Source organism: Protomyctophum parallelum (genome assembly GCF_964188405.1).
Source record: "Protomyctophum parallelum genome assembly, chromosome: 23".
In the NCBI taxonomy this organism is placed as follows: Eukaryota; Metazoa; Chordata; class Actinopteri; order Myctophiformes; family Myctophidae; genus Protomyctophum; species Protomyctophum parallelum.
The window spans coordinates 35,012,866-35,039,860 of NC_139715.1; the positions used below are offsets into that span (position 1 = coordinate 35,012,866).

At 43.6% G+C, this 26,995-nt stretch overlaps 2 protein-coding genes across 2 annotated transcripts in view; one reads left to right on the top strand and one right to left on the bottom strand.

Moving 5' to 3' along the window:
* Window positions 1-16,916: 16,916 nt before the first annotated feature.
* On the bottom strand, window positions 16,917-19,169 carry LOC310853847 (putative claudin-24). Its single transcript, XM_083758324.1, has one exon. It carries the CDS (start codon window positions 18,858-18,860, stop codon window positions 18,138-18,140), a length of 723 nt encoding a protein of 240 aa, XP_083614450.1. The 5' UTR covers window positions 18,861-19,169; the 3' UTR covers window positions 16,917-18,137.
* A 4,488-nt stretch (window positions 19,170-23,657) lies between these two features.
* The window catches only part of LOC310854044 (H(+)/Cl(-) exchange transporter 4-like), a gene marked incomplete at its 3' end in the record, with an annotated part of 73,875 nt that continues 70,537 nt past the window's right edge, over window positions 23,658-26,995 (top strand). Inside the window, exon 1 of the mRNA XM_083758522.1 lies at window positions 23,658-23,786. Coding sequence (XP_083614648.1) covers window positions 23,753-23,786 — 34 coding nt within the window. The 5' untranslated portion in view covers window positions 23,658-23,752. The remainder of the gene's footprint in view (window positions 23,787-26,995) is intronic.

Genomic DNA, 26,995 nt, shown 5'->3' on the forward strand with positions numbered 1-26,995 from the left:
CAACATGTCACAATGAGCTGATCTACAAGCTCACAACATGTCACAATCAGCTATGTTCAGCATAGTGTAAAATGACTCATACTGGATCTCTTGAAGGCCTTTCTTCTCTCCTCTCCTCTCCTCTCCTCTCCTCTCCTCTCCTCTCCTCTCCTCTCCTCTCCTCTCCTCTCCTCTCCTCTCCTCTCCTCTCCTCTCCTCCTCTCCTCCTCTCCTCCTCTCCTCTCCTCTCCTCTCCTCTCCTCTCCTCTCCTCTCCTCTCCTCTCCTCTCCTCTCCTCTCCTCTCCTCTCCTCTCCTCTCCTCTCCTCTCCTCTCCACCACTTCATCCACAGCAACTGTTCTCCATCGAGTGGCCAGCTTTCTGACGTGTAGTCCAATCGAGTAGCCAGGTTCCTGACGTGTCTGACAAGGAAAACATTGACCTTGGACAGCTCACAGCCCTGGATGAAAGGAGAATAAGAACGGGTGTGAATGGTGGGAAGATTGAAAACAAAAGTGTTGTTAGGCCCAAAGCCCCAAACAAATCTCACAAAAAGAAAAGTCCCCAAGCTGTGATTGGGACTTTACTCTTGTTTACTAAACCAGAGTGTCACGGGGCAACCCATGCCCTATATATATATATTATATACACATGAAACTGTTTTCTATAACAGCCGGCAAGGACTAATGTTTTAACCTTTATTGAAATTGTAATCACTGATTGGTTAGTTGTCTCTCCTGCGCTGCTGGTGGCATTTCCCTTGATGAGGAAGGGGCAGAGTGCTATGCAGGAGAGGGGTGTTTCTCTTGATGCTTTGAGTCATTGTCATTGAGTGTTCATTCTGTTTTATACTTGTTTAATTGTAACACATTATTTAGAATGTTTAGGTTACTTGTATTCAAGGTGTTATTTATGGTAGTATTTATATTGAAAGTATTTATTGAGAAGAAATGGTGCTAATTGATTCTGTGTCCTGTGGTAGGATCCACTCCTATTTAAGGGAGGCTGCAGGGACAGAGAAGTTAGTTGGATGTGGGCATTGACACAAATAACATCCCTGAGGGAGAGCTACAGGGCCCTGTGTGACTGATCAGGGTACAGCCTGAAGAGAGCTTTCATCCTGTTTGGGTTTTGTTAAGGAGTGTTGCCTAAGTATTTATTTATCTTTTGTCCTTTATTTCGTTGCCAGTATTACAGTTTGCTATTGATAATTATTGCACTGAACAATTCTGTACGACTGGACTTTTGGTGGAGGAGTTTGGGGAGAATAAACGCCCTTAACTACCATTCCTGACTGTTCTTGGAGCCTTGGCCGTCCGGGCAACTTTACACAGAGGTTCCCAAACTTTTTCATATCAAGGACCCCAAAAGTGACACCAATTAGGCTGAGGACCCCCATTTGAAGAGATATGCCAGGGACCCCAATAAGAGAAGTTTTTACGGCTCTAGCAGTGATTCTCAACCCGTTTTATTTCAAGGACCCCCAGTTTGAGAAACGCCACAGGGGTCCTTGAGGGAGTTTCAGGGGGTTCCCAGCTAAATGATAGTTTGGCACCTATATTTTCTTTTCTGAACTGTCCACAACCCTCCTCTGAGACACAGTCTTTAAAATAAAATGTAGATAAACTTCTGTTGCCGTACTTCTTGTTGTGGGATGAGTAGGAAGTCTAGTAACTGCGGTTGTAGAATCTGTCTCTGAAACTGGTGTGGTTGTACGAGTGTCTTCTCTTTCTGTTGTGACTGCAATACGTGGGGACACAGATAGGAACATTCAATTAGTATTCTAATTGAACCATTTTTTATCACATATTTTGTTACAGACAGACTCCACAGATACAAGATTTGATGAAATTCAAATAAGCACTTAAAATATTATCAGACCTTTCAGATCAGTACATAAAATAAACTAGAGAAAAACTTTTGGTGCCGTACTTCTTGTGGGACTGGAAATATCTGCAGTTGTAGAATCTGGCTCTGGAACAGGTGTGGTTGAACGAATGCCTTCACTTTCTGTTGTGATTGCAATACCTGGGCACACAGATAGGAACATTCAATTATTTTATTCTAATTGAAAAAAAAATATCTATTTTGTTACAGACAAACTCCACAAGAGTTTATGTAATTCAGATAAAGACTTAAAATAAGATCAGGCCTATTACTGTAGATCAGTACTTAAATAAAACTAGAGATAAACTTTTGCTGCCGTACTTCTTGTGGGATGAGTAATATCTGCGGTTGTAGAATCTGGCTCTGGAACTGGTGTGGTTGAACGAATGTCTTCTCTTTTTGTTGTGATTTCAATACCTGGGAACACAGATTGAGAAATTCAATTACTATTGAACAATGTTGATATCCTATTTTGTTACAGGCACATGAGGCTATACACGTACATGAATCCAACATATACTGTAAATGGAAAAGATTGTGTAAACAATCAATAAAATGTTAATTTACACAACATGAACACAGTGTTGTCAATGAAGCTACCTATACAATGTTTAATCTGCAACACAATTTGATACAATATGTAGTGAAGGTCCCTGCTTCATCTCTCTCTCAGCTAAAGGGTCCTTGGTCAGAGAAACATGAAGACTGCTCTAGTTAGAAATCCTGACACTCGATCCTAGCACAAAACCAGACCTTGAAATGTAGCCGTCCACAGCCAAAGTGAGCATATTTCAACAGGTTATGCTGTTTTACTTTATATTTTGAGCACCTGCCCTGACCCTCTCTCTAATGGTCTATAAAATACTTACTGACAAATGTACAGGCTGTAGTCAGACATGGACTTTCTGGTCTTTGAACCAGCACATAAAACTTAAAATAAAAGTAGGGATAAACGTTTGCCGTACTTGTTATTGTGGGACCAGCAGAGACTGTTGTGGTTGCAATACCTGGACACACATGTACAGTATGAAAATGCCTCTACAATTCTAGATTTAATCTTTAACATAAAATGTAGATAAACTTCTGTTGCCGTACTTGTTGTGGGATGAGTAGGAAGTCTAGTAACTGCGGTTGTAGACTCTGTCTCTGAAACTGGTGTGGTTGTACGAGTGTCTTCTCTTTCTGTTGTGACTGCAATATCTGGGGACACAGATAGGAACATTCAATTAGTATTCTAATTGAACCATTTTTTATCACATATTTTGTTACAGACACAGACTCCACAGATACAAGATTTGATTAAATTCAAATAAGCACTTAAAATATGATCAGACCTTTCAGATCAGTACATAAAATAAACTAGAGATAAACTTTTGCTGCCGTACTTCTTGTGGGACTAGAAATATCTGCAGTTGTAGAATCTGGCTCTGGAACAGGTGTGGTTGAACGAATGCCTTCACTTTCTGTTGTGATTGCAATACCTGGGGACACAGATTGATAAATTCAATTACTATTGAACAATGTTGATATCCTATTTTGTTACAGGCACATGAGGCTATACACGTACATGAATCCAACATATACTGTAAATGGAAAAGATTGTGTAAACAAACAATCAATAAAACATTAATTTACACAACACGAATACAGTGTTGTCAATGAAGTTACCTTCTACGTTCTAAGTTACCTGCGGTCAGGCTTTCACCTGACTGCATACCTGAAAAACACTTTATCCATTTATATTTTGACCATTTAAAAAAAAAAACAAACAGATCTAGAAGCTCACAGTGCAACACTTTGTACTGCACTGAGAGCTTGTACATCTGCAATTTTTGTTTATTTTTGTTTTACTTTTGAAGTCCCTGGCACAAACAACAGGTGGGGGTCCCTGGCACAAACATGTGGGGGTCCCTGGCACAAACAACAGATGGGGGTCCCTGGCACAAACAACAGGTGGGGGTCCCTGGGACAAACATGCTTTATAGAAGTGGTTCCCAAACTTTTTTATGTCAAGAACTCCCCCCAAGGACCCCAAGAGCAGATTTTTTATTCTCTGTAAACATTTCTTCTACATAACATTGTTGTTTACTTTAGACCACGTGGTTCCCAAACTGGGGTCCGGGGACCCCCAGGGGTCCTTGAGGGAGTTCCAGGGGGTCCCCAAAAGCTGAATGGTAATTAAATGTCACTAAATGGGGGTCTAATGCATGTCAAACGGGTCTAGAATCACTGCTGCTAGCCCCCTCTCATGTGGCATTATCTTTTCAAAAGGGGGTCTGCGGAGCTAATAAAGCATCAATTTGGGGGTCCTTGACGTGAAAGGGTTTGTGAACCACTGGTTCACAAACCTTTTCACGTCAAGGACCCCCAAATAGCTAGCGGTCCGGGGGTCTCTAAACTTCAGGGACTAGCATTAGCAGCTTTATGTTTACCTACCTGGCCGTCATTAAGTCACGTCTGCTCCTTGAATTCTTCTGCTTTTTACCGCATTTTACTTCATTCTGCCATAAACACGCATTCAGCTCTGCTTCCTTTTCATTAGAAGAAAAAACCTTAAGCACAACTTCAGTAAAACACCAAAAGAAACTCTCTGCCGCTCAAACACACACAAACACAACGGAGCCGGTAACAATTAGTGAACAGCTGAACTCAATAACACTAATGACAGCACCTTGCTGGGTGGGTGCAGGGGGCGGAGCACGCCACTAGATGTCGCCCTTGTGTTGGAGATGAATGCACCACATGGTGTGTGCTGTGTGTAATTTTGATTGATTGAAATATGTATTAACAGTTTGTAGAATTTACAGTACATTTTAAGCACAAACTCAATACAAAGACTGTCAACTGTGAGTGGACGACCCAATTAAGCATTACACTTGTTTACAACAGGGTCCACATTGTTCAATTCATCAAAACATTTAAAGACATACAGACATTTAGAGACATACAAATAGACATTTCTATGTAGCTATAAGTACAGAACAGGAATTCATCATATGGGAAGCAAAAAAGGGAAAAGATACAATATACAGTGAGGGAAAATGGGGGGGGGGGGGGATTCAGATTTTACAGAGGCCAGTTTCGAATTGCAGCCATCCGTAGGTGCCCTTTGAGAGCGGTTTTGAAGGAGTCAAGGGATTCACATGTCTTAATGACTGTGTAATACAGTGGTTCACAAACTTTTTCATGTCCAGGACCCCCAAAATTACACTAATTAGTCCCGCGGACCCCCTTTTGAAGAGAAATGCCACGGAACCCATAACAAGAGAAGATTTGACTTATAGCATGTTATGTAGACAGCACTATAATTGTATTGTATATAGTCATAGCACGCCATAGTACATATGTATAGCATAGTAGTAAATATGTATAGTTTATATGTATAGTATATGTATAGTTTCATTATATAGATATTCCACTGTTACTTTCTTAGCTTACGCATGTTTCATGATAAATGCTTTTATGTGATGTATTCCCATGCTTTTGTTCTTGCTTAAATGTAAATCGCTCTGGATTAAGAGCATCTGCTAAATGCCTAAATTGTAAATTGTAAATTTGTACGGCTCTAGCAGTGATTCTCAACCAGTTTAATGTCAAGGACCCCCTGTTTGACATGCATTTAGGCTACGGACGCCCCATTTAATGGCATTTCTATCTCTGGGACCCCCGATTTATATTGTAAAATCAATGCTAATTTAACTCTGAGAGTGTACAAATGCATTTGTAGGCCTACATACGTATGTAGTGTATGTATATATCCCCCTATGTCTGTCTGAGTGTTCCGCAGTGGGATTCAGCGGGGATCGAACCCGGGACCTTCTAGCTGTGAGGCGACAGCTCTACCGACCGCCCCATCCTGACCCCATCCTGACCCCATGAGGTGTGTGTGTGTGTGTGTGTGTGTGTGTGTGTGTGTGTGTGTGTGTGTGTGTGTGTGTGTGTGTGTGTGTGTGTGTGTGTGTGTGTGTGTGTGTGTGTGTGTGTGTGTGTGTGTGTGTGTGTGTGTGTGTGTGTGTGTGTGTGTGTGTGTGTGTGTGTGTGTGTGTGTGTGTGTGTGTGTGTGTGTGTGTGTGTGTGTGTGTGTGTGATACACTGTACAATGCTTCAGTCTGTCATGAGTTAGACTCCTGTGGCACTACATGTCTGCCTGCGTGCAGTACACTGTGAAAGTGTGAATGAATCATATTGGAACCATTCCTGTGCAGTACACTGTGAAAGTGTGAATGAATCATATTGGAACCATTCCTGTGCAGTGCACTGTGAAAGTGTGAATCATATTGGAACCGTTCCTGTGCAGTACACTGTGAAAGTGTGAATCATATTGGAACCATTCCTGTGCAGTACACTGTGAAAGTGTGAATCATATTGGAACCATTCCTGTGCAGTGCACTGTGAAAGTGTGAATCATATTTGAACCATTCCTGTGCAGTACACTGTGAAAGTGTGAATCATATTGGAACCATTCCTGTGCAGTACACTGTGAAAGTGTGAATCATATTGGAACCATTCCTGTGCAGTACACTGTGAAAGTGTGAATGAATCATATTGGAACCATTCCTGTGCAGTACACTGTGAAAGTGTGAATCATATTGGAACCATTCCTGTGCAGTACACTGTGAAAGTGTGAATGAATCATATTGGAACCATTCCTGTGCAGTACACTGTGAAAGTGTGAATCATATTGGAACCGTTCCTGTGCAGTACACTGTGAAAGTGTGAATCATATTGGAACCGTTCCTGTGCAGTACACTGTGAAAGTGTGAATCATATTGGAACCATTCCTGTGCAGTACACTGTGAAAGTGTGAATCATATTGGAACCGTTCCTGTGCAGTACACTGTGAAAGTGTGAATCATATTGGAACCATTCCTGTGCAGTACACTGTGAAAGTGTGAATCATATTGGAACCGTTCCTGTGCAGTACACTGTGAAAGTGTGAATGAATCATATTGGAACCGTTCCTGTGCAGTACACTGTGAAAGTGTGAATCATATTGGAACCGTTCCTGTGCAGTACACTGTGAAAGTGTGAATCATATTGGAACCATTCCTGTGCAGTACACTGTGAAAGTGTGAATCATATTGGAACCATTCCTGTGCAGTACACTGTGAAAGTGTGAATCATATTGGAACCATTCCTGTGCAGTACACTGTGAAAGTGTGAATCATATTGGAACCGTTCCTGTGCAGTACACTGTGAAAGTGTGAATCATATTGGAACCGTTCCTGTGCAGTACACTGTGAAAGTGTGAATCATATTGGAACCATTCCTGTGCAGTACACTGTGAAAGTGTGAATCATATTGGAACCGTTCCAAAGCTCTCTGACACTGAGGATTTCACTGTGCAGGGAAAGAGGCCTCCTGGCACTGGTGCGTGCACACGTATATACGTGCACTTCACGTGCGTGCGTGCACATCACGTGCGCGTGCACGTACGTGCCTGCCTGTATCTCCCTCCCTGCGGTTCCTATGTTGTTGTTTATAAGCACATGCACACTACTATTTATGATGCATCTCTCGGTCCATGTTTGTGTGTGTATCCATGCAACGAGCATCACAAATATGGCGGATGGCAGTGCGTGCGTGCGTGCGTGCGTGCGTGCGTGCGTGCGTGCGTGCGTGCGTGCGTGCGTGCGTGGGTGCGTGCGTGCGTGCGTGGGTGCGTAGGAACAATAGCGTCTCTTTCATGGTCTGGTTGAACTCCAGCCCAGAAGAGGAAGTCATTCCCAGGCTGGGTTCAGTGACCCTCTGCTCCGTGACACTGATAGCGCTGTGTGAGGACTAGAGGACACAACCTCTGGTTTATGGTCTTTGAGGACCTCTGGTTTTATGGTCTGTGTGGACTAGAGGACACAACCTCTGGTTTTATGGTCTTTGAGGACCTCTAGTTTTATGGTCTGTGAGGAGGACACAACATCTGGTTTTATGGTCTGTGAGGAGGACACAACATCTGGTTTTATGGTCTGTGAGGAGGACACAACATCTGGTTTTATGGTCTGTGAGGAGGACACAACCTCTGGTTTTATGGTCTGTGAGGAGGACACAACATCTGGTTTTATGGTCTGTGAGGAGGACACAACATCTGGTTTTATGGTCTGTGTGGACTAGGACACAACCTCTGGTTTTATGGTCTGTGAGGAGGACACAACATCTGGTTTTATGGTCTGTGAGGAGGACACAACATCTGGTTTTATGGTCTGTGAGGAGGACACAACATCTGGTTTTATGGTCTGTGTGGACTAGGACACAACCTCTGGTTTATGGTCTGTTGTCCTTCTATATTTAACACTCAAAGCCCCTATATGGTCTATATATTGCCATATATAGACCAGGGGTGGGCATTGGGCAACTGTGACGATTGAGAGGGCCATTATATTCAATATAATACTCACTCCAGAGGGCCATTATATTCAATATAATACTCACTCCAGAGGGCCATTATATTCAATATAATACTCACTCCAGAGGGCCATTATATTCAATATAATACTCACTCCAGAGGGCCACATTGCATGCATGTCATAGCAAAAATATTTGTTTTGCTATTTTTGAATTGAAATCCTGAATATTTCATTTGCTATTTTTAATTGGGATCCTGAAAAGTCATTTTAACTATAAATACAAATATATTGGACATAAAAAAAAGACAATAACATTATTTGTAATCCTATACTCAGCAAGCTACTAATTTAGACTCTAAGTAATTAAAGCGGGTCATGTTTGCATGTTAGGAATTGTAACGGCTGAAAACAATAACATATCGGTATTCCTGAGGGCCGGATTAAGTGACCGTGGGGGCTGCATGTGGCCCCCGGGCCGCCAGTTGCAGACCGCGGCCATGTTTCCATCAGTTTGGAAGCACTCGTTTTCAGTAAAGCAATTAACGCATTCTGAGTCTGACCTGAGATCAGATTCATACGAGGTTTCCACTGGACACACACTGGGTCTGATTAACCCATTCTGACCTGAGATCAGATTCTAAAAAATGTCAGTCGTTCTTCGATTTTTCAAAAATAGCTAAAGCATAAAAAGATGCTAACACCAGAATGGGTTCCCGTTCAGAATGGGTTAATGTCCTGCTGCCTCCTGCATTATGTGCTAATTCAAAACAGGTGGTACACACAGGGCAGTTGAGTGATATCTAACGAGCACTTCCAAACTCCAGCACTTGGAAAAAGAATCACCTGCAAGGACACAAAGTATAGCTCATAACAACATGTCTACAGTGGGCTTTTATCATATGAAACAAACACTTTGAGGATAGAAAGAGAATAATTCAAGCTTTTCCGTACAGCTGCAAAAGTTGGTGAGTTTTAACTTGACGTTGTTTAAAACAATCAGACTTTTCTGTTTGGATGAATGGGCTGCCATTGGAAGCTGCACCTATAGGTAGCACCTTGCCATTAACTTATATCAGGGGTGGGCAACTGGCGGCCCGGGGGCCACATGTGGCCCCCACCTTCACTTAATGTGGCCCTCAGGTTAATGTCAGAATACTGATATAATATTGGTTTCAGCTGTTTACAATTCCACAACATGCAAACATGACCTGCTTTAACCCATTTTGGGCGGGAAGTCCTTTTGGTGTTGGCATTATGTTATGCTTTAGCTATTGAAAAATAGCAGATCTACAAGCTCATAGCGCGCCACCGAGTGGCGCGCTACGAGCTTGTAGGTCTGCTATTTTTGAAAAACGACTGACATAGAAACATAGCTTTTTCAGAAAACTGTCAGGATGTAGACATTTTTTTAATCTGATCTCAGGTCAAAATGGGTAAATTACTTAAGTCTAAAGTAGCTCATTGTTCAACACAAGTATAATTTGGAATTACGTAAAATAATAATAATTCAAGATTCCAATTCAAAAAGAGCAAAAAATAATTCAAGATTTAAATTAGAATAATATAGCAAAAATAGCCGATCTACAAGCTCAAAACGCGTCGCAGCGACAGTAATATATGGCCCTGTAGGGAGTGAGTGTGGAAATATAGCGGCCCTCTCCATCGTCAAAGTTGCCCAAACCTGACTTATATGATAAGATGGAGGCGGTCTGCATTATGGAGAATGGGACCCTCAGGCCTCTTGGCATCTTATATAGATGGACCCAAATGGACCCAAATGGACCCATATAGTCAATGTGGTTCCATTTGTACACTTTCTTACAGCCCTGCATACTGTACTGTTTGGTTTCTAACTATCTCTGGAGTCTCCAGGGACTCCACCGGGCTCCTAAATGACTAAATAATCTTCCGCCGTAGTCTGAAAACCCACCTTTTCAGACTCCATCATGGCCCATAGCACTTACCCTACCCCCTTAGATAGCATTTCTGTAGACTTAGATAGCATTTGACACAGACTTATAGCATGTTATGTAGACGGCACTATAATTGTATTGTATATAGTCATAGCACGCCATAGTACATATGTATAGCATAGTAGTGAATATGTATAGTTTATTATGTATAGTGTATGTATAGTTTCATCATATAGATATTCCACTGTTACTTTCTTAGCTTACGCATGTTTCATGATAAATGCTTTTATGTGATGTATTCCCATGCTTTTGTTCTTGCTTAAATGTAAATCGCTCTGGATTAAGAGCGTCTGATAAATGCCTAAATTGTAAATTGTAAATTGTAAATAATCCATGTGGCTTCACAGGGCGTGGAAGAGGGTGATCAATCCATCTGTGTGGGTACAGTATGTGTACTGTATGTACTGTACTGTTCATACTATCCCTTCAACAATCTGAAATCTACACAAGGAAATATGATCTATTCACGATACAGTCATTACTGACCCCCACAGTGGGCCCTTGAGGGGGGGGGGGGGGTTACTGACCCCCACAGTGGGCCCTTGAGGGGGGGGGGGGGGGTTACTGACCCCCACAGTGGGCCCTTGAGGGGGGGGGGGGTTACTGACCCCCACAGTGGGCCCTTGAGGGGGGGGGGTCACTGACCCCCACAGTGGGCCCTTGAGGGGGGGGGGGGGTTACTGACCCCCACAGTGGGCCCTTGAGGGGGGGGGGGGGTTACTGACCCCCACAGTGGGCCCTTGAGGGGGGGGGGGGGGTTACTGACCCCCACAGTGGGCCCTTGAGGGGGGGGGGGGTTTACTGACCCCCACAGTGGGCCCTTGAGGGGGGGGGGGGGTTACTGGCCCCCACAGTGGGCCCTTGAGGGGGGGGGGGGTTACTGGCCCCCACAGTGGGCCCTTGAGGGGGGGGGGGTTACTGACCCCCACAGTGGGCCCTTGAGGGGGGGGGGGGTTACTGACCCCCACAGTGGGCCCTTGAGGGGGGGGGGGGGGTTACTGGCCCCCACAGTGGGCCCTTGAGGGGGGGGGGTTACTGACCCCCACAGTGGGCCCTTGAGGGGGGGGGTTACTGGCCCCCACAGTGGGCCCTTGAGGGGGGGTCACTGACCCCCACAGTGGGCCCTTGAGGGGGGGGTCACTGACCCCCACAGTGGGCCCTTGAGGGGGGGGGGGGTCACTGGCCCCCACAGTGGGCCCTTGAGGGGGGGGTCACTGACCCCCACAGTGGGCCCTTGAGGGGGGGGGTCACTGACCCCCACAGTGGGCCCTTGAGGGGGGGGGGGGGGTCAGGTTATTCTCAAAGAATCTACAAACCCACAATGTTTCCACACAGAATCTTTTCAAATGGCGTGAAAATGTTTGAGAACCACTGCAGTAAATACGCGTCCAGCAATCAGCATTCTGACAATATTGCATTTGAGAAAAAGCTTAATTCTTCCTTCTTGATTATATGTTATCAAAAGTGTCATCTTAAACCACAAAAGAAAAGTTGTCAATTTCATCTCAGCCAAGTTCTAAATTCTATAAATTCAAACATTCCTGCACACCCCGTTTTCATACGGCCTGACGTGAGCAGTAAATCATTCTGTTGGCTCAAAGTCTCAAGTCGCTGTGAGTGACATTTTTATTTCTTCTTTCCTCTGAAACTTGAACATGGATATCTAAATGTATGACTGGCGTCACTGAGCCACACCACCACCACCACCAGGGGGCGTGTAGAGAGTGTTAGATCCTGTAAAGATGTCACTTTTGACAAAAATAGCAGATCTACAAGCTGCGACGCGTTGAGAGCTTGTAGATCAGCTATTTTCGGGCCGCAACCCAGCACTCTTTAGCTAGTGGAGATGCAGTTGTGTAACGACATGGATTTATAAACAAATTTGTTCAGCACGTTCAAGTTTAGGAGACTTTGGGGGAAAAAAAGCATTTCTCCTGAACTGCCTTCCTTCCAGCATGGCATGGAGAGGAGAGGAGAGGAGAGGAGGGCATTTCTTTCACCATGTAGTAAAACGCTGCATTCATAGTCTGGAGAGGCCAGTTGTTTTACAGACGGGTAAAAGGGCAGTTGTTTTACAGACGGGTAAAAGGCAGTTGTTTTACAGACGGGGTAAAAGGGCAGTTGTTTTACAGACGGGTAAAAGAGCAGTTGTTTTACAGACGGGGTAAAAGGGCAGTTGTTTTACAGACGGGGTAAAAGGGCAGTTGTTTTTACAGACGGGTAAAAGGGCAGGGGCTTCTGAAGCCCCTTTGACGTCTGTGTCCCTGCTCCCAGGGGTCAATGTACAGATTATAGAAGGCCGTGGTTGTACGGGCAGCACCCAGAGGTGCCAACGTACAGATTATAGAAGACCGTGGTTGTACCGGGCCAGCACCCAGAGGTGCCAACGTACAGATTATAGAAAGACCGTGGTTGTACCGGGCAGCACCCAGAGGTGCCAACGTACAGATTATAGAAGACCGTGGTTGTACCGGGCAGCACCCAGAGGTGCCAACGTACAGATTATAGAAGACCGTGGTTGTACCGGGCAGCACCCAGAGGTGCCAACTTACATGACTATTACTGAGAAGAAACCTGGCCAGGGAAGACAAGCAGAATGCATATATATATATATATATATATATATATATATATATATATACTATATATATATATAATATGTATATATAATATGTATACGTACTCAGAACGTTCTTATAAATCCCTGCCGGGGGTAAATAAATGTAAACGGAGAAGAATAAAAGGCTTCTTTGTGGTCTCCAAATTTCATGATATTCCTATAATATAGGCTATATGTATCTGCCGTGCACATTTTCTCTCCTGTATTGTATTTTAATATACGACAATTCCCTGGCTCTGTGCCTATAGGCTCCTAGCCTCCTAGGCTCCTAGCCTCCTAGGCTCCTAGCCTGCCGGCCCTGTGGTGTGAAAGCTTCCTTTGTTGTGGTTTTACAATACGGTCATTATGCCCCCCCCCGCCGACCCCTCCTTTCTCTAATCGCACTATCTCCCTCTGACCGCCAGAGGATTGGGTCCTAATCAGTTGAGACGCCGCTGTATGTTAAGCAGAAGTATGCCATGTGACAACATTCAGGAGGGCCAACGCTCTCAGACAACTCTCTCTCTTTCCTCTGTAGTGACACAGGACAGGAAAGGAAAGGTGGTGGCACATGCCATGCTGGAAGGAAGGCAGCGTTCAGGAGATTGCTTTTTTCCCCCCGAAGTCTCCTGGACTTGAACGCAGCATTTTGCGTTGAACAAATGTGTTTAGAAATCCCATGTCGTTACACCACATCTCTATAGCTAAAGAGTGCTGGGTTTGCACCCCGAAAATAGCTGATCTACAAGCTCTCAACGCGTCGCAGCGTCTCCACTAAGCCTGGGAGCTGGCCGGTGCAACCAGCGTCTCCGCTAAGCAGCAGTGTTGTGGCTATTACCTCAGGTCGGGGGCTATTACCTCGGGTTAAGAGCAGTGTTTGGGGCTATTATAGAGTTACAGCTTTGCTCAAGGGCAGCGGTTATAACCACTTAAACCATAGTGTATACTTATAGTTCACCAGGGTTCATTACTTAATCCACTCACTTTTATTCCCCTCTGCACCAAATCTCTAAGGTAAAAAAAAAAGAAGAGCCGATTTATATAGTCTCGCAACACATCCCAATGTCACGCATTGTGAGCTTGTAGATCTGCTATTTTCATAATGTTCTCCCCAGAACAGGCTCAACCTTCTGTGACATTGTTTTGTTTTGTTTATGTTTGAAGCAACTATAGTATAACTTTACTTTACTAGTTTAACTAGTACTACTACGACTATAGTATTAGTACTACTATAGTAGTACTAATACTAGTGTAACTTTACTTTACTTTGATTGTTTTATTTCTCCAAAATGAGTTAATATAATAATATCACAGGCAGACTCTTCACATACTAGAGCATGTCTGGAATAATAAATGAGTTAATATCACAGCAGACTCTTCACATACTAGAGCATGTCTGGAATAATAAATGAGTTAATATCACAGGCAGACTCTTCACATACTAGAGCATGTCTGGAATAATAAATGAGTTAATATCACAGGCAGACTCTTCACATACTAGAGCATGTCTGGAATAATAAATGAGTTAATATCACAGGCAGACTCTTCACATACTAGAGCATGTCTGGAATAATAAATGAGTTAATATCACAGGCAGACTCTTCACATACTAGAGCATGTCTGGAATAATAAATGAGTTAATATCACAGGCAGACTCTTCACATACTAGAGCATGTCTGGAATAATAAATGAGTTAATATCACAGGCAGACTCTTCACATACTAGAGCATGTCTGGAATAATAAAGTAGTTAATATCACAGGCAGACTCTTCACATACTAGAGCATGTCTGAAAGAATAAAGTAGTTAACATCACAGGCAGACTCTTCACATACTAGAGCATGTCTGAATAATAAATGAGTTAATATCACAGGCAGACTCTTCACATACTAGAGCATGTCTGAAAGAATAAAGTAGTTAACATCACAGGCAGACTCTTCACATACTAGAGCATGTCTGGAATAATCAATGAGTTAATATCACAGGCAGACTCTTCACATACTAGAGCATGTCTGGAATAATAAATGAGTTAATATCACAGGCAGACTCTTCACATACTAGAGCATGTCTGAATAATAAATGAGTTAATATCACAGGCAGACTCTTCACATACTAGAGCATGTCTGGAATAATAAATGAGTTAATATCACAGGCAGACTCTTCACATACTAGAGCATGTCTGGAATAATAAAGAGTTAATATCACAGGCAGACTCTTCACATACTAGAGCATGTCTGAAATAATAAATGAGTTAATATCACAGGCAGACTCTTCACATACTAGAGCATGTCTGGAATAATAAATGAGTTAATATCACAGGCAGACTCTTCACATACTAGAGCATGTCTGGAATAATAAATGAGTTTTAATATCACAGGCAGACTCTTCACATACTAGAGCATGTCTGGAATAATAAATGAGTTAATATCACAGGCAGACTCTTCACATACTAGAGCATGTCTGGAATAATAAATGAGTTAATATCACAGGCAGACTCTTCACATACTAGAGCATGTCTGGAATAATAAATGAGTTAATGTCACAGGCAGACTCTTCACATACTAGAGCATGTCTGGAATAATAAATGAGTTAATATCACAGGCAGACTCTTCACATACTAGAGCATGTCTGGAATAATAAATGAGTTAATATCACAGGCAGACTCTTCACATACTAGAGCATGTCTGGAATAATAAATGAGTTAATATCACAGGCAGACTCTTCACATACTAGAGCATGTCTGGAATAATAAAGTAGTTAATATCACAGGCAGACTCTTCACATACTAGAGCATGTCTGAAATAAGTGTCAGAGCTGAAATCGAAGGGGGGGGGGGGGGGGGGGGGGTTTTGAGAGCCACTGTTGTGTAACAATGTCAGAGTAATGGGCCCTAAGGACCCACATTCTCCAGCGGTGTCATTAAGGCGTTTAGACCTGAGCTCCGTTCTTCTAAATCCTGACAGTTTTCTGAAAAACCCTGTTTCTGTTGTCGTTCTCAAACATTTTCATGTCAAGGACCCCCAAAAATATATGTAATTGGCCGCCGACCCCCATCTGAAAATATGTTGTTCCAGGGACCCCGAGAACATTTGAGTTAAAAACGTTCGCTCTGAAAGAATATATATTCCAAATCTGCACCACGTTTTCACAATTGTTCAAAAAACAGCAGACCTACAAGCTCGTAGCTTGTGTAGATCTGCTATTTTTCAATAGCTAAAGCATAACATGATGCTTAAAACACCAAAAAGGGTTCCCGCCCAGAATGGGTTAAGGCGTTCATTAGGACCAGCTTAGCTCAGCAGACGAGGAAGAACTCGCTAGGAATTAGACTTAAGCCACTCAGGACGGACAGGAACCCCTTTGGGCGTTGTAAGCATTATGTCATACTTTAGCTGTTGAAAAATAGCAGATCTACAAAGATCTCGTAGCGCGGCACTATAGGCGCCGCGCTACGAGATTTGTAGATCTAGAAGAATCTTGAAAATGTGGCGAAAATCTTTGAATATAATTATATTCTTTCAGAGCGAACACTTTTAACCCATTCTGACCTGAGATCAGATTCATACGGAGGTTTCCATTGGTCTGATTAATCCATTCTGACCTGAGATCAGATTCTAAAAAAATGTCAGTCGTTCTTCGATTTTTCAAAAAATAGCAGACCTACAAGCTCGTATCGCGCCACTCGGTGGCGCGATATGAGCTTGTAGATCTGCTATTTTTAAATAGCTAAAGCATAACATGATGCTGACACCAAAATGGGTGCCCGTTCAGAATGGCTTAACTCAAATCTTTGCTTCTGGAAGGTCCCTGGAACTACATCTTTTCAGATGGGGGTCTGCAGCCAAATACAGATAAGTCTGGGGGTCCCTGTTTGACATGAAAAGGATTGAGCACCGCTGACATCTATAGGTTTTTCAGAAATCATTTTTAGGATTTAGAAGACTTTTCTCTTGTTATAGAATCATCCTCAGGTCTGAAGGGGTTAATCTGTTTCCACTGGACTGCGTCTGTGACCCAACGGTGACCATTTCAAAGTTATTTGCGTGCATCTTTATGTATATTAAAATAAACTTTACGCAGAGATATCTGGAACAGAAACATTGGTGGCATAAAGAGTACTATAGGTTAAAAAACTAAGACAGATTCAATACTTTTATTCATATATTCATTCATGTTAAATATGTACATGTCTTTACAATCTTTTGCCATTGGACTTTGGATTCTCAGTAGGGCTATCATGGTACGCTATTGAAATGCGATCTATTGAACGTACATATACAGTACATTCAATGCAATACATTCCTCAATCACTCTGATTGAAGGACAATCCAAACCAATATTTCATAAGAGGTCTTTCCTCTGAACATCGAGCCACTGCAATATAACTCACAGGATATTTTCATTGTACAGTTTTGTCACTTGATCATATACAGTATATAGTTTACAGATTTAACTATTATACCTTTCTTCCATTCCAGACTGAACGTGTTCATCTGTATCCCCTTCAACAATAGTTGACTTATAGACAGGCTATTTAAAAGTGAATAAACATTGAGGGTCTATATAATTAAGTTCCTCCCAGTTCTCAAGCTATTAATCACCTTTGCTCCTTCGGCTCTCAATGACGCCATTGTTATTAATGCACAACAATGACAATTTGAAAACAAGACGTTTTAGAGACTATTGTTGCATTAAAAAAAAAAACACACATATCCGCAAAAAGAAAAAAGAATGTTATCAATAAAGAATGTCAATGAGCCAAGAGAGGCATGATTCTGTCCTCATATAATTACAGTAGGTAACATTCTCCTCTTCAACAGACGTCATAAACTGTATCAGAGGACATTCAGACTCACTCAGTGTACAGTATATACAGTTAGCAGACCTTCCTCTCACTGATCAAATTGTCAGATAAGTATTGCACTCTATCTCATCATCAGCAGCAGCACAATGTGGTGAAAATCACTTTGGACGGATCCATGAATTAATAATAATAACAATAACAATAAGACTTTGGATGGATCCATGAATTGTCTCTTTGGCTCAACTGTGACTGCATCTTTTTGCAACAGAACAAACAAACCTTTGGAGTTTTAATGAAACACTTCGGTGATTGAAAAAAAACAAGAGGAGAAAATCACAAGCCCACTTGTCGCGTATACAATCATCCCACCTTTAAATACATACCAGTGGGCCGTCATTATAGATGAATATAACACCGTCCCAAAGCCTTATAGATGAATATAACACCGTCCCAAAGCCTTTTGACAAGAGTCACCTTTAGAGAGAGAGAGAGAGAGAGAGAGAGAAGGCTTCTCTCTCTGATTCTTCTGATCCTTCTCTCTCAGACTCTTCTCCCTCATACGTACTCGGCCCTGGACCTGGACCTGGACCTGGACCTGGACCGGGACCTGGAGGTGCTGTTGGAGCGTACCTTGGGGGCCCTCAGGGGCCCCTTGGGGGCCAGGGGGATGGGGATGGGCAGGTGGGTGCAGCGGTCGTCCTGCAGACACAGGCAGGAGGCCAGCAGCAGGCTCCCCGCCACCAGGTGCAGGAACCCGGCCGTCCAGCCGCAGAAGAGCGCGTCGCCGAACTCCCAGCGCGGCACCACGGCGGGCACGCTCTCGTCGAAGAAGCGGACCACCGTCAGGTGGGCGATGTAGGACACGGGCACCAGGCCCATGACGCCCGCCGCCACGCACAGCATCCCGCCCGCCATCTTCATCACCCGCTTGACCGCCAGGTCCTCCAGGCGCCCGTCGCAGCTGTTGACCACGTACAGCCCCGGGACGGCCAGCAGCGAGGCCAGCAGCCCCGTGGCCACCGCCGTGCACATCAGGATGCGCGCCAGCTTGATGTCCGGCGGCAGGCCCAGCAGGCTGTCGTACGGACGGCACTCCAGGGCGCCCATCTCCTGCACCACGCACGTCTCCCACAGGCCCAGCTCGTAGCTCTCCGTGGGCAGCAGGTCGGTGGACAGTGTCAGCCAGTTGGACATCATGGTGGTGGCCAGGGAACACAGCCAGGCCCCCGCCGAGAACAGGACGCCCAGGAGCTCCAGGATGCACACGCTTTGATCCATGTGTGTGTGTGTGTGTGCGTGCGTGTGTGAGAGACGAGTCCTGGACCGGTGCTGCCCTGCACCTCTCTCTCTCTCCCCGCGCGTGTGTTCCGTTTATCTCTGACCCCACGGAGGGATGGACTCAACTCCTCTCCTCTCCTCTCCTCTCCTCTCCTCACCGGAGCATGGTTCCAAGTCCAGAGGAATGTCCCGACGTCTCTGCCAGCATGCAGCGCTGAGCGGAGCAGAGAGTCGTGGACAGGAAGGAGGAGGGAAAAAACAAAAGGAAAATAAATCTTCTGCAGGGATCAGCAGCAGCAGCACAAGTGATTCATAGTACACACACTTATCATCTCTGGCTGAGAGCAGCTGGGGAGCTCGCTTTGCCAAGCTCTCTCCTCTTCCCTCCTCCCTCTGGTATAGCTGTGTGTGTGCGTGTGCTCGCGTGTGTGTGCGTGTGTGTGTGCATGCGTGCGTGCGAGTGTTTGCGTGTGTGTGTGTGCGTGTGAGTGCGTGCGTGACCCGCTGTGTCTCCACTGGTCAGATGGTTAAAACGAGGGGCCGGTCAAACAGAAACAAGAGGGTCATTCAGCTCCGCTCTGTCTGGTAAACAGAGAGGTGTACACAACACAGGATGTTGTTCAAAACGCCAGACAGGATGTCATCAATATGCCCAGTGCTTGTTCTCTCCCTCCAACACCTGGACCTGAATGGAAACCTTTGGAAGTCCACGGAGGTTCTGTCATTGTCTTATTGACCCAATAAGAGGTCGCTGGGGAAACCAAAACAGAGGCGTCTGTTTTTACGTGTCAGTTAATTGGGGGTCTGTCGTCAGAGACATGTCAGCTGGGGATCTGTTTAGTTGTAGAACCAGGTTTGTTGTAGAAACGGGAGCAAATAAAAGTGCCGATCCTTTAAATTATTCCGTTCCGGCCCCCGTATTGACTATATGAGATAACGGATCAACCAGGAGAATTCTGTGGGTTTTTTGTGGTCTGGGGGTTGAGTCCAGAAAGGTATGCAAAGCTTATCACTTTACTCTGCAAACCGCCCTGACCACACTGGACCATGCACTGGAGACAGAATTATTGTTTTAAATTTTCCATAATAAATCTTATATCCGGACAGATCTGGTGCTGCTCTGTCATTTTTGCAAATAAACCACCAGACATCTGAGCCAACGAGCGTTTAGCAAGTAGAATGCACGTGGACCCCAGGAGGATTAGCTGCTGCTATGCACCAGCTAATGGTGCATGTTTCATGATAAATGCTTTTTATGTGATGTATTCTCATGCTTTTTTGTTCTTGCTTAATGTAAGTCGCTCTGGATTAAGAGCGTCTGCTAAATGCCTAAATTGTAAATTGTAAATTGTAAATGGGGATCCTAATAAAACTCTAAACTCTAAACTTGAGATGTCTTTCTCAGCAAGTCAAATGAAACTCTTCAATAGCAGGTGGAAAGTAACTAAGTACTTTGACTTAAGTACTGTACTTGAGGTATTTGTACTTTACTTGTGTCTCTCCAATTTCCAGTACTTTTACTTCTACTCCACTACATCTCAGAGCCAACATTTGTACTTACTCCCACTACAATTATTTGAAAACTTTAGTTACTATATTACTTTGGAGATTTTTACTTTGATTAGAAAACATACATTAACCACTTCAACCCTATATACATTTGAAAATAGCCGATCTACAAGCTCACAATGCGTCGCGTTGCGACATTTTCAATAGATTTTGTACACATTTTGAACTTGTGAAATGGCACATTCTGCACCGAGTACTTTTAGTACTTTTAGTACTTTAGGTAAATTTTGATGCCGATACTTTTGTACTTTTACTAAAGTACATTGTTACTTTTACTTGTAACGAAGTAGTTATAAATTGCAGTATTGGTACTTTTACACACAAAAAAAAGTTTCATGAAAGTTTTATGCACATTTAAAATAATTATTAAAATAATAATAAATGAATAATTTACATTGGGTGGATATCTTTCACAATAATACATAATACATGTTCTAGACATTCTTTATATGATCACACAAATATACATATGGAGTTCCTTGGAATTACATTCCCAAACATCCAGTTATCAAAATGATTACCTCAGATATTAGCAAAGGTTTTGTTTCTCACGTATATGGAGAATTACAAAAAGTATCAAATACCTTTATGGGAATTACCACAATATGGAATATAGACCTGAAAGATTATGGACATGTGGATTGGAGGAGAGTGTGGAACAACATTACTACAACCTCGCGTAATTATAACCATCAGATGATGCACTATAAACTAATACACAGATTCTATTTAAATCCAAGAAAACGCTGTCAACACCAATTAGTACCAAACCCTATGTACATATGTACATATGTTCTGGGAGTGTCCCAGGGTCAAGACATTCTGGTCTCGGGTAGCTAGGACCTTATCTGAAATATTCGAGATACCATGTCTCTCTCAGATTTTTTTGTTAAATGATGATTCCACACTCTCAATACCAGTCATTCAAAAAAAAGTAGGCTATTCTTTGCTGGAACTATACTGCTGCAAAAAATCTCCTTGTGTCTAGATGGAATCCTCCTCATAGTCTTTCTGTAATATTACATACATTGTGACTGACAGGCATCAGTGTTCACATTGAGACCCTGTCTGTCCCACATTGTGACTGACAGGCATCAGTGTTCAAACTGAGACCCTGTCTGTCCCACATTGTGACTGACAGGCATCAGTGTTCACATTGAGACCCTGTCTGTCCCACATTGTGACTGACAGGCATCAGTGTTCAAACTGAGACCCTGTCTGTCCCACATTGTGACTGACAGGCATCAGTGTTCAAATTGAGACCCTGTCTGTCCAACATTGTGACTGACAGGCATCAGTGTTCACATTGAGACCCTGTCTGTCCCACATTGTGACTGACAGGCATCAGGGTTCACATTAAGACCCTGTCTGTCCCACAATGTGACTGACAGGCATCAGTGTTCAAACTGAGACCCTGTCTGTCCCACATTGTGACTGACAGACATCAGGGTTCAAACTGAGACCCTGTCTGTCCCACATTGTGACTGACAGGCATCAGGGTTCAAACTGAGACCCTGTCTGTCCCACATTGTGACTGACAGGCATCAGTGTTCACATTGAGACCCTGTCTGTCCCACATTGTGACTGACAGGCATCAGTGTTCAAATTGAGACCCTGTCTGTCCCACATTGTGACTGACAGACATCAGTGTTCAAATTGAGACCCTGTCTGTCCCACATTGTGACTGACAGGCATCAGGGTTCAAACTGAGACCCTGTCTGTCCCACATTGTGACTGACAGGCATCAGGGTTCAAACTGAGACCCTGTCTGTCCCACATTGTGACTGACAGGCATCAGTGTAGGGGCAGAGGTGGCCGAACGGTTTGCGGAGCGGTCTTGATATCGGAAGGTCGCTAGTTCGTATCCCCGGACCAGCACGTTAAAAATACCACCGTTGAAGTGCCCTTGGACAAGGCATTGAATTGAACCCCTACCATGAAATGTTCTATGAGCAGGGCCTGGCTCATGTAAACAAGTTCTAGTACCGTTCCTTTCCTTTGCAATGAGATTGTACCAAGATTTATTGGCATGTTGTGTTTCTGAAGAACCACAAGATGGCCCCATAAGGGGGATAAGATGATTTGGATGACAGACAGACAGTAATTTAAATAGATTCACACATGATCGACGCCTATTAAAAGCCCTCTGTTTGATTGATGCCTCCATCAGTTAACTTGCGGCCATTTAGTTTTCATAGGATCATGAAAAATAATCTCACTGATTTATGATTTCGGACAAACATTTCCACAAGTACTGTAGAATGTTACTGTACTTAGTTATAAGTACAATGTTGAGCTATCTTTTAGCTATTTTACTCTGCATGTCAAGGACCCCCAAATTGGCACTAATTAGCCCTGCGGACCCCCATTTGAAGACATATGCCAGGGACCCCCATTTGAAGACATATGCCAGGGACCCCCATTTGAAGAGAGATGCCAGGGACCCCCATTTGAAGACATATGCCAGGGACCCCCATTTGAAGAGAGATGCCAGGGACCCCCATTTGAAGACATATGCCAGGGACCCCCATTTGAAGACATATGCCAGGGACCCCCATTTGAAGACATATGCCAGGGACCCCCATTTGAAGACATATGCCAGGGACCCCCATTTGAAGAGATATGCCAGGGACCCCCATTTGAAGAGATATGCCAGGGACCCCCATTTGAAGAGATATGCCAGGGACCCCCATTTGAAGACATATGCCAGGGACCCCCATTTGAAGACATATGCCAGGGACCCCCATATAGGAGATATTTACAGCTCTAGCAGTGATTCTCAACCCATTTAATTTCAAGGACCCCCAGTTTGCCATGCATTTAGGCTACGGGTACGGACCCCCATGGCATTTCTATCTCTGGGACTCCCAATTTATATTGTAAAATCACTGTAAAATTTAACTAATTTAATGGTCCATTTGGTTCCATTTGTACACTCAGAGTTACAGACATAAGGGTCCATTTGGTTTCAAGATAGCATTTAGCTGGGGACCCCCTGGAACTGCCTCAGGGACCCCTGGCTGATTTTTGTCACACTCTTTTGGCGACAGCGTGACGTCACTGCGTCACTGCCCTCCGCACCACCGCGCTTCCCACAACGTGCACGAGCACGTCATTGACGTCATCATCCCAAACAACGGACAGAGTGCATTGTGGGAGGATCAGGGATCGCTCCTTCCTCCCTTTATTTATTTATTATATTCATATTTAGAAACAAACATGAGGTTAAAAATGGCGAGATTAAATACATAACGTCATAAAAATATATATATTATATTTATATATTGTTGTTTAGTTATTGTAGTCAGTCCGTGACGTGGTGGATGTCTGGAGACATGATGGAGGAACAGGGCGAAGGTAAATAAAACATTATCATTTAACCCTTTTTATAGCAAACCCTTTCATGTCGAGGACCCCCAAAATGACCCTAATGAGCCCCGCGGACCCCCGTTTGAAGAGATAATGCCAAGCTAGGACCCCCATAAGAGATAGTGCCAGGGACCCCCATGTCATGAGAGAAGGTTTTAGCAGTGATTCTCAACCTGTTTAATGTCAAGGACCCCCCAGTTTGACATGCATTAGTCTACGGACCCCCATTTAATGGCATTTATATCTCTGGGACGGTGGACCCCCCGTTTTATATATTATTGTAAAATAACTCTGAGAGATTGTACAAAATGGAACCAAATGGACCCATTAGAGTCCATTTGGTTCCATTTGTACACTCTGAGTTACAGACCCATTGATTGATTGATTTAAATATATATTAACAGTTTGCAGAATTACAGTACATTTCAAGCACAAACTCAATACAGAGACTGTTAACTGTGAGTGGACGACCCAATTAAGCATTACACTTGTTTACAACAGGGACCACATTGTTCAATTCATCAAAACATTTAGAGACATACAAATAGACACTTCTATGTAGTTAAAGAACAGAACAGGAATTCATCATAAAGGAAGCAAAAAGGGAAAAGATACATATACAGTGAGGGGAAAAGGGGGGGGGGGGGGGGCGGTGGGGGATTCAGATTATTTTTCTCAACCTGTTTAATTTCAAGGAAGTTTGACATGCTTTAGTCTACGGACCCCCATTTAATGGCATTTATATCTCTGGGACCCCCCGTTTAATAACTCTGAGAGATTGTGCAAAATGGAACCAAATGGAACCAGATTACAGACCCATAAGGGTCCATTTGGTTCCATTTGTACACTCTCTGAGTTACAGATACAGACCCATAAGGGTCCATTTGGTTCTATAACTATCATTTAGCTGGGATAAGATTAGCTGGAACTCCCTCAAGGACCCCTGGGGGTCCCCGGACCCCACTTTGGGAACCAGTGTGATATAAAATGACAACATGCAGTATTATGGCTCAAAGTCTGTGCATGTTATTGTTGTGCACGTGTAAAAAAAACATGCTGGAGCTTTATTGGTATATTTGATATATTACGATTCATTGATTAAGCCATTGATTAATATGTCTTAGTTTTAGCATTGTCGTTATAATCACAACATGGCTACAGGCTGGCTGGATGTCTCTCACACTGAAATAATGTTTATTCTGACTTTAGTTTTTTATCTTTAAGGTGTGAAATATGCATATGTTGCAATATGGGCCTGTTGTATAAGTGGGTTTTCTAACCCATTCTGACCTGACACCATTTTGGTGTTAGCATCATGTTATGCTTTAGCTATTTAAAAATAGCAGATCTACAAGCTCATATCGCGCCACCGAGTGGCGCGATACGAGCTTGTAGGTCTGCTATTTTTGAAAAATCGAAGAGCGACTGACATTTTTAGAATCTGATCTCAGGTCAGAATGGGTTCATCAGACCAGTGTGTGTCGGGCGGAAACCTCGTATGAATCTGATCTCAGGTCAGAATGGGCTAGTAATGAATGGGTGGCTGTGTGTCTATATTTCGGACCCTAAATTGACATGAATTAGACCCCCATTTGAAGAGCTATGCCAGGGACCCCCATGAGAGAAGATCTGTAGGGCTCTAGCAGAGATTCTCAACCCGTTTCATTTCAAGGACGGTAGAAGGACCCCCAGTTTGACATGCGTTAGTCTACGGACCCCCCCATTTAATGGCATTTCTATCTCCGGGACCCCCAATAATGTATATTGTAAAATCAATGATAATGTAACTAATATGTTGTGTACAAATGGAACCTTGACTATCATTTAGCTGGGGGACCCCCTGGAACTCCCCCAAGGACCCCTGGGGGTCCCCGGACCCCACTTTGGGAACCAGTGTAATAGTGTGTAATCTAGAGGTGTGGCTGCTGCTCAAATGGATGTAGTACTTAAGTGGAAATGCTGACTGTCTTGAAATGTGTAAGAAAAGAGAGGTTGAAAGGAAAGGAAAGGTACTATGTTTACCCAGGGTAACTGGACTAAGGAAAGGAAAGGTACTATGTTTACCCAGGGTAACTGGACTAAGGAAAGGAAAGGTACTATGTTTACCCAGGGTAACTGGACTAAGGAAAGGAAAGGTACTATGTTTACCCAGGGTAACTGGACTAAGGAAAGGAAAGGTACTATGTTTACCCAGGGTAACTGGACTAAGGAAAGGAAAGGTACTATGTTTACCCAGGGTAACAGGACTAAGGAAAGGAAAGGTACCATGTTTACCCAGGGTAACTGGACTAAGGAAAGGAAAGGTACTATGTTTACCCAGGGTAACTGGACTAAGGAAAGGAAAGGTACTAGGTTTACCCAGGGTAACTGGACTAAGGAAAGGAAAGGTACCATGTTTACCCAGGGTAACTGGACTAAGGAAAGGAAAGGTACCATGTTTACCCAGGGTAACTGGACTAAGGAAAGGAAAGGTACTATGTTTACCCAGGGTAACTGGACTAAGGAAAGGAAAGGTACTATGTTTACCCAGGGTAACTGGACTAAGGAAAGGAAAGGTACTATGTTTACCCAGGGTAACTGGACTAAGGAAAGGAAAGGTACTATGTTTACCCAGGGTAACTGGACTAAGGAAATATGAATATGTATAGTTTATTATGTATAGTGTATGTATAGTTTCATCATATAGATATTCCGCTGTTACCTTCTTAGCTTACGCATGTTTCATGATAAATGCTTTTATGTATTCCCATGATTTTGTTCTTGCTTAAATGTAAGTCGCTCTGGATTAAGAGCGTCTGCTAAATGCCTAAATTGTAAATTGTAAATTGTAAATTGTAAGGAAAGGAAAGGTACTATGTTTACCCAGGGTAACTGGACTAAAGGTACTATGTTTACCCATGGTAACTGGACTAAGCTCAAGAACTTGTTTACAGCCAGGCCCTGCTCATAGAACATTTCATGGTAGGGGTTCAATGCCTTGTCAAAGGGCACTTCAGCGGTGGTAATTTTAACGTGCCGGTCCGGGGATACGAACTAGCGACCTTCCGATATCAAGACCGCTCCGCAAACCGTTCGGTCACCGCTGCCCCAGTTGCCCCCCAGTTGCCCCCCAGTTGGGGGGGGGGGGGGTCCCCCCCCCCCCCCATCACATGTAGTTAATTATTATAGCATCACAACAATCAGTTAGCCCGGCTGAG